Source organism: Bicyclus anynana, chromosome 18 (genome assembly GCF_947172395.1).
Source record: "Bicyclus anynana chromosome 18, ilBicAnyn1.1, whole genome shotgun sequence".
In the NCBI taxonomy this organism is placed as follows: Eukaryota; Metazoa; Arthropoda; class Insecta; order Lepidoptera; family Nymphalidae; genus Bicyclus; species Bicyclus anynana.
In genome coordinates, this window is record NC_069100.1 from 2030238 (window position 1) to 2043153 (window position 12916).

The following is a 12916-nucleotide window of genomic DNA, read 5'->3' on the forward strand; positions in this document are numbered from 1 at the left end:
ACTGAATATATGTAATTTAGTTCCAAAAAGTTTTAATCACACAGAGATTTTATTAAACTCCATGATTATCTCTGTCTATCTATATTGGAGATTTGCATTGATATCATGTATCTATATTAAAATTTCAACAATAACATTGGCAATACTAGCGGATGCCAGCAAGTTCGTTCATGTGAAATTTCGTATTTCACAAAATCCGCTGGAACAATGGATCTTCGGGATACAAGTCTCTATGTATTGATTTACTATCTCCAAGCATAGGGATCGAATCAGAAATGAGGAGATTCGCAGACAAACCAAAGTCACCGACATAGCTCAGCGAGTCGGAAAGCTGAAGTGGCAGTGGGCAGGCCACATAGTTCGAAGAGCCGATGGACATTGGGGTCCCAAAGTGCTGGAATGGCGACCCCGAACCGGAAAGCGCAAAGCGATTTGCTGCCGCTGGATGCTGGCGGCTCGAGATCGTTGTGCTTGTAAATCCATGCAAGAGGTATGTCCAGCACTGACTCCATAAGCTGATAATGTTGATGATGAGACTCTATCTCCATCCGAAATTTCAGCCAAGTGGGTTCTGTAGTTAAGACGTGAAGATATAGGAAACGAATGCACAAGTCGGAACCAATTTGCATGTATTTCCGTTATTTTGCGTTTCGATTATCTTTCCCCAATCTTACAAGCAACAACGCCTATGCCGAATTGTACGTGGACAAAGTCAGGGACATCCACTAGATGAAAACAATCGGTATGATCAAGAGAATACCATATCGGATCGGTTGTTTAGCATCGCGATCGACCTGATAAGGCCATCGGTGGTTCAATGCTCCCGAACAGCGAACCGTAACACATAGACAATTCCATGAAATCGCAAAATGATTAAAATTGTCAGCATGACTTGTTGATTGGCCCCGCTAAGCCGGCTTACAAACCACAATACACTGTTTAACTTCATCTATCAGAATATTTTAATGGCTCATTACAGTCAACATGCGACCAACGAGATAATCTCGTGTAGAGAAGTAGACAATTATCAACCAATGGCGGTGCAATCGCAATTTTCAATATTTTGTGTTGAGACGAAGAGACGGGACTGGGAAAATTCTGCCGCCATTGGACGATATTTTGTCTATTTCTCTTCAATTAGTCGCATGTTAGCACCACAGGTGTCCCTCCTTATAGAAGAGGGGATATGGAGCTTAGGCACTTAGGCTCACTTATTTATTTCCTCAATTCTTCACATGAAAATGTTTTTTAACGGATATTTAAATATGGGAAGACTTTTTTTTATTGAACGTAAACTTGAAAATAAAACTCTAGACAGGGTAGACAACCTTTTTTTTTACAACAAAGTACCTTATTTATTATGGGACTAACAAAAAAACTGTTTTTATTGTCGAATCTGATACTAATCAAGAAAATAAATAGTTACCATGGTATTAGTAAATCAATATTTTAACAGCTATTTAGTTACTTTTAGAGTTAGTTATCTTTAAAAAAAATGTAAAGCAATATCAGCAACAATAAACACGCAACGTACCAGGTGAACATAAGGTCGTGAGCGTTGTAATGTAAGGACGGTCGGGTAACGACCGGGCACCGCTACGCGCCAGTTTCGGGGGTCGACGACCCGTCGCGACGACGGACGACGTCCTGGGATCGCCTCCTACATAACCATACCGCCCTGGTACGCACATTTCTTCTCACACTGATTACACTAATCATTTTAGCATTTCAAAGGACCCATTTTATTTAGTAAAAAGGAAATAAGCAGATTAGCTAGACCCCTGATATTATAAATAACTATCGTCTATAACTTGGGTTGGAATTCTCGCAAGCATAATATTTTTCTTTCATAAATTTAAGTTCTGCCCTGCATTCGTCAACCTGAGGCAATAGAATTTAAAGCCTCATTCAAATCTTACCGACAGTCTTAAGATAATTAAAAATGTCTAAGGAACAGGTGTTCTAAAATAAATATTTTCGGAGTTAAAATATTTCTTTTCTAAATATATCTTAATTTGTGTCCCTTATATCGCACCCATAAATTATGACCTAGCCAAACTTTCTCATTGATAAATATCATGAAGTAGCTTATTAGTGAAGTGCGTAGTGCCATTTGCAATATCTCGTCGATATCGACAGTCTTGCCGCTACGATTACTTATTTTAAAATGTAAGGATAGATAAAAGCGTATGTTACATGGATTTGAATTATTTTGTATGAAAACATGAGTTTTTTTTAGTTAAAAAAAATAGTTATGCAGTTCGGCTCCTATAAGTGGACTCGTCAACACCTTGAAGTTATGGAAAATACTGGCAACACCCTGTTATTACATATACTGTATTACATATACTGTATTACATATACTTAAAGAAAATGATTATTTTATTTACTCATAATTACTTTCGGGGACCGGGAGTAATGAAAAAAAAGTCCGAGAGGATATTTGAACAGCTGACCGGAAATCCTCGCCTTTGAAGGTTATCTACTGTGCGTTGAACATTATGGATCCCGGTTTCGAAAATAAAATACCATGGGAGAGTTTTATTGAGTACCTAAGTGCTCGTCATGGGAATTCGAATAAGTCTCACTATTTTTGAATGTTCTAAAGTGGATAAAGTACTTTCCATTCAAATATAGAGAGAATGAATACATTTAAATTAACGCAGACATTTCAAAATAAATGTCTACATAAAATTATTTTATATCAAAATTTAAAATTACCATGCGTTTGTATGCGGTAGAAATGAATGCTACGAGTAAAATCTCTCGTCTTCTGCTTAGAGACCTTGTCCTCGCCAAAATACTGCAGTACTTATGTTTTATGAGTATATTACGAGTATCCAATGCAGGAGACTATTCTTAAACGATGTTTTGTATAATTCGCAAGTGCGAGTTTCGAATTCACCGCTTTCTCTTTCTATAGTATCGTGTTAAACAGAGACATAAAGAGATGAATTCGAACTTGAGAATTGTGCAAAACATCGTCCCAGAATAGCCGCCCAGCTCTAATGAAATACTACGAAAGGAGATGGTCCATTTCAGGTCCACTCTTGTACCCCGTATCATTAGAATTAAAAAAAATCAGGGATAAAGGTGAATAAATCTTACTAAATAAAAAGAAATAAATAATATTAAAACCCAATATTTTGAGTTATATCAAGATGGCGTCCTTAAAGCAAATATGACATGACACTTGACAGCAAACATCAAAACGACTACTGCGTTGAAAAAGTCATCAATCCGCCATTATTACCCATATTAGTGTTGCATTTTTTGGAAGAGAATTAATATTATTTCGAAAGAATTAAAGTAAATTCATAGATTTCTATAATCGAAAATAAATAAAAATTTCATGTTCTTTTACTTCCGCCCGGGTACAATGACTGATCCCAGACTCCTAATTTTGGACCATCTCCATTGGTTGGGAGATAAACACGAGCAGAGAAGGGGAGTGTTGACATGACGGAACTACTCGGAAGCTTTTCTCTGTACCAAACGATGGACGTGTATCCGTATGTTCAATCCATGGAATGATAAGTATCTTCGTATGCGTAAATTCTTTTCAGAGTAACAAACAACAGGCTTCTGAGCAAGTTAAAAAAATCATTTAACTCAAGTAGGCTTAGTTTACAAGCACTTTCAAATCGTCAAGTTTGTAGTGCCTAGTAACTACCACCGTTTCAGAAGGCAGGATCTGCGAAGTAGAGCCGACAAGACAACACTATTTATCATTATGTGTCGAACGGTCGCAAACTCCGGTAGCGCAGTAACTAACGGTGTTCCAGTGAAGGTGGTAGCGGCGAGTGCAGACGTAGTGCGGGGGCGTGGCACAAGTCACATTGCCGTGGCCGGTGCACGCGTCACGGCCCTTCGATAACCCGTAACATCACTGTACCTAATCGTACTGTTTGTTTATCTTTAATAAGAAATTGGAAAATAACTTTTTTAAAAGAAGCTATTTTGGGTCAGGTTTTTTTAACATCGCCGTATCAGCCGTATCAATGTTAGGTCAGTTTTTTTTTTTTTTAAATTCGTATCAGTCGTATCAATGATGCAGGGCCCCCGGACTACAGGGGGCCCCAGTACGTGTAAACGTGTGTTTACGTGTGAAAGCAAAAATTTGTAAAAAGTTACCTACAATACATATAACTGAATCTGGGTGGTTAATATATTACTCCCGAAAAAAAGATGGCAGAAATAAAAAAAATAAAAAAAACACACGCACGTAGAACTTCCTCCTTTTTGGAAATCGGTTCAAAATAATAAAAAGCAATAATTTATGGTAGAGAAAATCAAAAACTACTTAAAGAGATATTTCGGGATTTGACGCTCGTCTATTGGACCTCCCAACTAATTTACTGGCTAGCAATCAATAAAAATGCTTAGAAATTTAATATATTTTTTAATAAAAATCCTTTCGTCCAAATCTACCCGTATATTTTGAGAAAATCACACAAATATCATAAAAAATAGCATACATTATTATATAGCACCAATTTTTTTTAAGTTAGACAAAAAAAATAAACACAATAGTAAAAACATTGAAGAAAAATGTGTACCTGTACTGTGGCAAAACGGGCTTTAGGCCCCCTGAAAAAAATCATCTGTTGAAGTTTAATATATTTTTATTTTAGAACAATATTATAAATCTCGTATTTTAACCGCATTCTAACATGAGTTGAGTTAAAAAAAGGGTTATTTGAACTCGTGTGAGGATTTGAGATAACAGTCGAACTAACTTATTTTGAAGCCAAGCATAAGCCTTTATCTATTATTTTAACGAGTTTTTGTATTGGAACCCGGTGAGTCATATTTTGTTACTAGTTGACGCCGCGCGGTTTCACCCGCGTGGTTCTCGTTCCCGTAGGTATATGGGGATAATAAGCCTATAGCATTCCTCGATAAATGAGCTATCTAACACTGAAAGAATTTTTCAAATCGGACCAGTAGTTCCTGAGATTAGCGCGTTAAATCAAACAAACTCTTCAAGTTTATAATATTAGTATAAATTCTCTGAGGTACGTACATATGATATCATGACTGTGCAATTTGGCAGAAAATTCAAGATTTATTTACATAAAAAAAATCAACCGGCTTCCAACTCAAAAATTAACATCTTACCTATGAAAATAATACAAACAATAAATCTGAACCAGCAATATTGTGGCTTGTTGGACACTTCGGTCGTGGCTAGTTACCACCCTATCGGTAAAGTATGCTCGAAATAAGTATGGATTGTCATACGCCTAACAAGTTAGTTTGCTTCCATCTTATATTGCATTACCATAAGGTGAGATTGTTGTCAAGGGCTTACTCGCAAATAATAAAAAAAAAATTGTTATAATGAGTTTGTTTGTCAAACTTTCACGGCTATTTAACACGGCTGACTAACCACTAAACTTATTTTACTTTGATGTAAGAACTTTCAAAATCGGCCCAGTAGATTCGTAACAAACAAATAAAAAAATAAAATCTTAACTCTTTATAATATTGGTTTGGAATTTTAGATCAATAAAGCTGAAAACGGAAAAACTAATTGTAATCCTAAAGTAATTGATTGAAACAATCACAATAGCTGTGAGAGTAACGCAATTGACCCACTCGATGGCGTTGCAACGTGACTGTGTGCACGTGCTACAACGTTGCCGACAACGTTGGCGCACTGGCTAATAAACGTTGTGTTTAGTATGTTACGATTTACTAGTTAAAGGTGGGTACAGATTGGTGCAATGCAACATGTAATGCAACATGCAATGCAACAATGCATGCGTCCACATTGCTGCAATGTATCACGAATGCTCGTGGTCGCGCACGCTCCGGGCGTTACAACTCGTGCGCGGTTCGATCCGAGATTTGTCGGTTTTTGGTACGAACACAAAGGGGCGCGCAGTGTGCGCAGGACTGAGCCGGACTGATTCGTAGTCAATGCGCGTACCGCGCGCGCCACACGTCCAAGGCAGCAGGGATCATGCAATGTAAGGCAGAATATTACATTACATGTTGCATTGCACCAATCTGTACCCACCTTAAGAGTTGCCAGTATCGACCTATGGTTCCAAGACTTGGTCGCAAGTTACAACTCTATAGACTAGATGCGAAAATGAGTCTTGTTGATTTAACTGATGCTAGGGTTGCCAACCGTACTATAATTTAGAGTTTTGTACTATATTTCGGGTCTGCGTACTACATACTGTTACGCAAACATACTATATTTAAAAAAAAATACATTAGTTTTCGACAGATGCAATGCGTCTGACCTATCCGAACTTGTCTATCTTACTGAGTTCCAAACATTAAACAAACAAATTAAAAAATAGCATTTGGTTTCCTAAAATTTTTAAATCAGATGTGAAAAAGCTTATGACACTTTTATTACAGACGAAGAAATATTGTTTTTTTAAAAATAAATGTTGATCTGTCGCTTATTCCATAAAATACCATATTTTATTTAAATATACTATATTTTTTGTAGCTAAATCTGAAAAATACTATACTTTACTAAAAAAAAATGTTGGCAGCCCTAACTGATACACACATGCCCTTCCAGGAAAGCCCTCTAAGCTGAGGTCCGCGTCTCATGGGAGAGTCTTAGAGAGTCAATCCGCCCATGTCTTCTGCCTTCGGGCCTCATCAGACGACGCTTATGCGCTCGGTACTGAGGTCCTATTAAAGAGCCTAACACAATCAATTTTATCACACTAATATTATAAAGGCGAAAGTTTGTGTGTAATTATATTTGTTCCTCTTTTACGCTGCGGCTACTGAAGCGATTTGCCTGAAATTTGAAATGGAAATAGATTTTTCGTCCCGGAAAAATCTCATGGTTCAAAACATGGTTCTCGCGAGATTTGTGAAAAACTGAATTCCACGCAACGAAGTAGTACGATATAAATTGGACCTTATCAGCGAAAAACATGGGTTATATTTTATACTCGTATCCCCATGGGATATATATCCCCAACTACGCGACAGAAACCGCGGGGGGTCCGCTAGTAGCTATCAAAGTAATTTGACCTACTGAGTAGCGTTTCCACGTGACTGTACGCACGTGCTACAACCTCGCCGCATCCACACTGTGCTGTTCGCTCTGCTCGAGCTGTCGCGATATGGTCCTGTCTATCTATATTCTATACACTGCTCTACTAAATAATCGCCACGCCCCGTACTAGTCCTGTGACTTCAATTGTAAATTCAATCAATCAATCAATTGTAAATTATAATACTGTATGACTTTTTCAAAAGAGCAACTGTTGAGTTTCTTGCCGGTATCTTCTCAGCAGAACCTGCCTTCCGAACCGGTGGTAGAATCTTTACAAATAGTCAACTGACGTGTCAAAAGTGCTTGTAAACTGAGCCTACTTGAAATAAATGATTTTTGATTTTGATTTTGATTGATTTTTTGACTCGCGCTCAAAAAAGACATAGGAAGCGGTGAGCAGGACGAGCGGCATTAATGTTTTTTTACGTCATAACTTCGTCATTTAGTAACCAATTTAGAAAATTCTTTTTTTGTTTGGAAGATTGTTTGTTATATACTTCCAGATTGGTCCCATTTCATTTTCATGAACGTCGGTTATAAGTAATTTTGTGTTAAAATAAAAACAACTGAAATACGTTTTTGAAGTCGGTTCCATTTTTGTGCTATAAAGATTATCTAATAGGTACATCTTTCGCTTCGCTAACCAACCTACTAATACAATGTAGGTACATACATACCATAGATAATCTTATATGGTACATACAGTCAAAAAGTGTAGTTCTCACGTAAACATCTCTATCGAACTAAAATATCTAAACTGAAACTTTATAAAAACTTCCGAGATTAAGTCTTACTAATTAAAATCGTAATTAATCGTGTAGTTCCCGTTTTCGTAAAAATACGGGGATAAAATAGAACCCATGTTACTCGCTGATAAAACAGCTAACCGTTAGTGAATAAATTTTTAAAAACTTCTATATTCTCATTTGTAATATAAGTTAGGATTGAGCAATGTGTGGTAAATCATCTTAAAATGTGTGGTTCATCAATCTTTAGTTAGTGACAAGAACAGTTAAAAAGAATTAATTAATCCAAGGTGATGGGCTGGTCAACGCACGTTACACTAAGGGTGTGCACTCATTGTGAAATGCTCAACAGTTATTATTAGAGTTACGTAAGAAGCAGTAGTTATTACTATACTAGTAAATGCACGCGACTTCGTTAGAGAAAAAATCACTGATTTCAACCACTTTTAACCCCATTTTCATTTTAACGATAGTCAATGTAGCAAGTATCTAACTAAGAAAACGATAAGTAAGACTTTCACGTCTTCTCATTTTTACTAGATAAAAAGTATATATTGATTTGCAAAACAATTGGTTATTCCGAAACAAACGAACGAATAAAAATGTTATTAATATTTTGAAATACATATAAATTAAAGTATTTTTCTTTCAGTGCTGAATATACCATAATGTTACTTTTTTTTTTTTTCTTTACAAGTTAGCCCTTGACTACAATCTCACCTGATGTTAAGTGATGATGGAAGCGGGCTAACTTGTTAGGAGGAGGATGAAAATCCACACCCCTTTCGGTTTCTACACGGCATCGTACCGGAACGCTAAATCGCTTGGCGGCACGTCTTTGCCGGTAACTAGCCACGGCCGAAGCCTCCCACCAGCCAGACCTGGACAAATTAAGAAAATCTCAATCTACCCAGCCGAGGATCGAACCCAGGACCTCCGTCTTGTGAATCCACCGCGCATACCACTGCGCCACGGAGGCCGTCAAAAACTTTTCCACCATTGTCGCATTCAAACTTTGCTTAAGAAAAGTTTGCGTGACGTCACCAACGTATTTTGGGTGTAGCGTAAATTTCAAAATAGGGTAGATTTGTATTTTCATGACGAGAACTCAACAGTTAATTAAGGCTTAATTCCATGGTCGTCTTTCTTATAAATTGTTTGTAGTCCATTTGTAAAATTTATTTTACAATCTTGTTGCGAAAGACAAGTACTATGTATGTACTACGAGACTTGCCCTTTTTGAAACATTCCTACATTTGTGACAAAGTTTGTCACAGCGTACGCAATGTTTTGGGTAAAGGGTAATTATATCACATTCACATTATATCGTGAAAGCTTCGAAAACCATTTCATAATTTTAATTTTTTTTTTTGTTATTGAATGTTTGTCGTCTGGTTTTTTTAATACAAAAAGTTGCCCGATTTGTAACACTCTATTTTTGTGTCGAACTGTATAGTGTATTTACAAATTATGGCTAAATAGATACAGATAAGTAACATTAAAAAATGCAAAATCACTCACCTCCAGTGCCGAGGACTTTGAGCAAGTCAAAATGTGATATGTCCACTTTAGAAGCGCCATTGAGATTAACTGCAACAAAAATGAAAAAAAAAATCAGTACAACTCCAAATCCATCCCCTGACAAATAATTTAGTGTACAGTTTTACGAGTAGTTAGTTATACTTTGTCAACGGATTTCTGATGTCAAGAAATCCTTAGCTTTTACAGTATATTGATATATTTCGGACCCTTATTCCATGTAGGTACTACGCGAGGTTAATATTGTTTATTATTAAATTTGATATGAGTCAACTACCCTATTGGGTCGGTTATTCCTTTAGAATAAGAAGCATTTTTTACATAGGAAAATCCTCATTACTCCTGTTCGTCACGGGTACGCAAGAAAGTTATGTTGGACTTCAACCAAATAAAACCCATAGCATTCCTACTCGTCGCCTGATAAGTGAGATACAGGATCTTTTCGTAAGCCACATCCCGGTTTTCCTTTCAATATCAAAGCCTTTATTACTTCTTGACAATAAATTACATAGTTATTTTAAGTTTATTTATCCTATACTATTTGTGTTAGGTATAGTTAGTTCGTTTATTAATATTTAACAAAATATGTGTTAGAAGGTTAAAATTGTTACTTATGTTAGTATAGTATTTAATAATTATGTTAAGAATTCCTCAGGTTTTCCTTTAGTATTGTTTAAATCGCATCGGGAACACTGAAAGCGTCAACAACTCTAAGAGTTACTTCCAATGGGCAACAGATTCCCCGTATCTATCACCCGGAGATCCTCATCAAGGAGGCAAAGATAATAGGGGCTGCATTATCTCTAAGGACAGGTGATCGCCTGACGTGCGACTTTATTAGCGTTTTAATTGTTTCTTAGTCAATGATATTTTCACTTCCTGGCGAAAATATTTCCTTCTTATTAAAGTATTTATGTTTTTAACATTTTTACAGTATTCATAGAGTATATTGCTTAAATTTGTACGTATATTTAATAGTTTAAAACAAATTCAAATCAAATAGGTACAGGAAGAAATGTCCATCTACGATTTCAAAACAAATGTGAATCATTTCCGCTATTCCATGAATATTTTTAACTACAAATAAGTAACGTGTCCAATTTGATATGCATATTGCTTTTTTTTATAGAGAGCCGTGATAGCCCAGTGGATATGACCTCTCCCTTCGATTCCAGAGGATGTGTGTTCGAATCCGGTCTGGGGCATGTACCTCCAACTTTTCAGCTGTGTACATTTTAAGAAATTAAATATCACGTGTCTCAAACGGTGAAGGAAAACATCGTGAGCAAACCTGCATATCAGAGAATTTTCTCAATTCTCTGCGTGTGTGAAGTCTGCCAATTCGCATTGGGCCAGCGTGATGGACTATTGGCCTAACCCCTCTCATTCTGAGAGGAGACTCGAGCTCAGCAGTGAGCCGAATATGGGTTGGTAGCGATTGCTTTTTATGTCATGTATTATATTACAATTATTATCTTCTTACAGTCATCTAATTAAAATTAACCTTTTTAAGACCTCGCAGCTCGGGTAGTGTAGTTTACGTATTAAGGAATATTTTACGTACGAAATACCAAAACCATTAAAATTATTCACAGTTAATTGTCTTAAACGTTATAATTGCTATTATTTCACTTGACATTCAAACGTGAATTGTTTAATATTCAAGGTTTGTGGTGTATCTACTTGTTTTAGAGCTAGTTATAAAGCTGACTTCTCACCGGTGATAGGTTGAGATGCGTAGCAAGGGCTGTAAAATGACCATAATCCTTTTTCTTAGAAACTTGTAATGTTGTCCCTAGGAAAGGATGCAAAGGTCCCGTTTTCAAAATCCGTGCAAAAGTTTAAAAAACATCAGATATTTTAAGTGTTCGTTTTATAGAAAATAATGAAGGTTTCTCGTGATTTAACTTCTCATCATAGTTCTATCATAACAATTAATGTAAGCTCTAGTGGAATATTAAACAGTTATGTTTATTTTCACTGTTAACCTACTGTAGTTATACTACTTTCGAAACCATACGGGGTTATTAGTTATAAGCTTGTTCATGCAACGCGACGTGAACCAACAACAAACCAACAGGCGACGAAATGGCCCTAGCACACGTATCTCACGTGTAGAATTAATGAAATATTTTGCTCAAAAATAAAAAATATAAAAAAATCTAAATTCATTTATTTCAAGAAGGCTCAGTTTACAAGCACTTTTGATACGTCAGTTGAATATTTGTAAAGATTCTACCACCGGTTTGGAAGGCTCATCAACTATAGGGACGTACGAGTAAAATATGGACCATAAAGTTTGATATGCTACTAGCGGACGCCCGCGAATTCGTCCGCGTAGAAATCAATGTTAACTTTCAAGTCCTAATTCACCACTTTAGAGATTGAATTTAAAAAATTCTTGAATCACATTATATTTCATATTTTTTTAAGATTTATGAACACGTTTTTAAAACTGTAACTCTAAAAAATAATGATAAAATTTCCATACAAACATTCAACCCCTATAACCATCCTATAACCTTCTCCGTATTATGGTCTTAAATCGTGCCAAGTTTCATTTGAATTCATTCAGTAGTTTCGGCGAGACGCTCGGTCAACAAATTCACTGACAGACAGACAGACAAAAATCGAAAAAAAATATTTTTGGCTCCAGTGTCGATTAAAATATAAGATAATTACTTTACTTTACTTGACGGCCGCGTGGCGCAGTGGGTAGTGACCCTGCTTTCTGCATCCACGGCCGTGGGTTCGATTCCCACAACTGGAAAATATTTGTGTGATGAGCATGGGTGTTTTCCAGTGTCTGTGTGTATTTATACGTAATATAAGTATTTATATGTAATATATAATTGTATATTAATATTATAATATCAACTATCTTAGCACCCATAACACAAGCTACTCTGTATACTTACTTTGGGGCTAGATAGTGATGTGTATTGTTTAAGTATTTATTATTATTATTATTTATTATAATGTCCTCCAACAAAAATTTTCAAAATATCTTTAATGTACAGAATTTGACCTGCTATTATAAGTATAGATATAGATAGATTGACGGAATAACCAATAGACGAGAGAGAGAGTAGACTTGAGAATTATTAGTGGTGGTAGTTTAAAAAAAATGGTTGAGGTAAACAATATGTCAAACATACTGTATTATATGCTCAGACCAATTATAAAAGGACCTGTATCGCACTCATAGTCACGAACAAAATTGTCTGTCATTTTCTGAGAAAAACGAGCTTAGATTTTATATATATCTTATACTAAACTAGAAGTTTTTGCCCGTTTTTTAAACAATTTAATTACACAAAAAGGTATTTTTACGGAGCTCTTTAACCGACGAACACATTTAACATCGATACTATAAAAACAGTTTTTATAATCGCATTACATCGTTGATCATATACTTTGATAGAAAAGTAACGTCTAGCGAGGCAGGTCCTATACAATAATTGGTCTGAGATTATATGTGATAACTAGCAAAGGTTTATTTTTATCACCGGTGGACAGACAGCCTTGAGCACCTAATTATCACAAAACTGCATCATTACGATGTTTCACCGCAGTTCTAATGACACAATGT

The 12916-nt window shown here is 36.0% G+C and overlaps 1 protein-coding gene across 2 annotated transcripts in view; it reads right to left on the reverse strand.

The window, feature by feature from the left end:
• The window catches only part of LOC112046081 (ribosomal protein S6 kinase alpha-5), a 128884-nt gene that overhangs the window by 93868 nt on the left and 22100 nt on the right, over window positions 1-12916 (reverse strand). For both annotated transcript variants that reach the window (XM_052886708.1, XM_052886709.1), the window contains exon 2: window positions 9307-9375. In XM_052886708.1, coding sequence (XP_052742668.1) covers window positions 9307-9375 — 69 coding nt within the window. The remainder of the gene's footprint in view (window positions 1-9306; window positions 9376-12916) is intronic.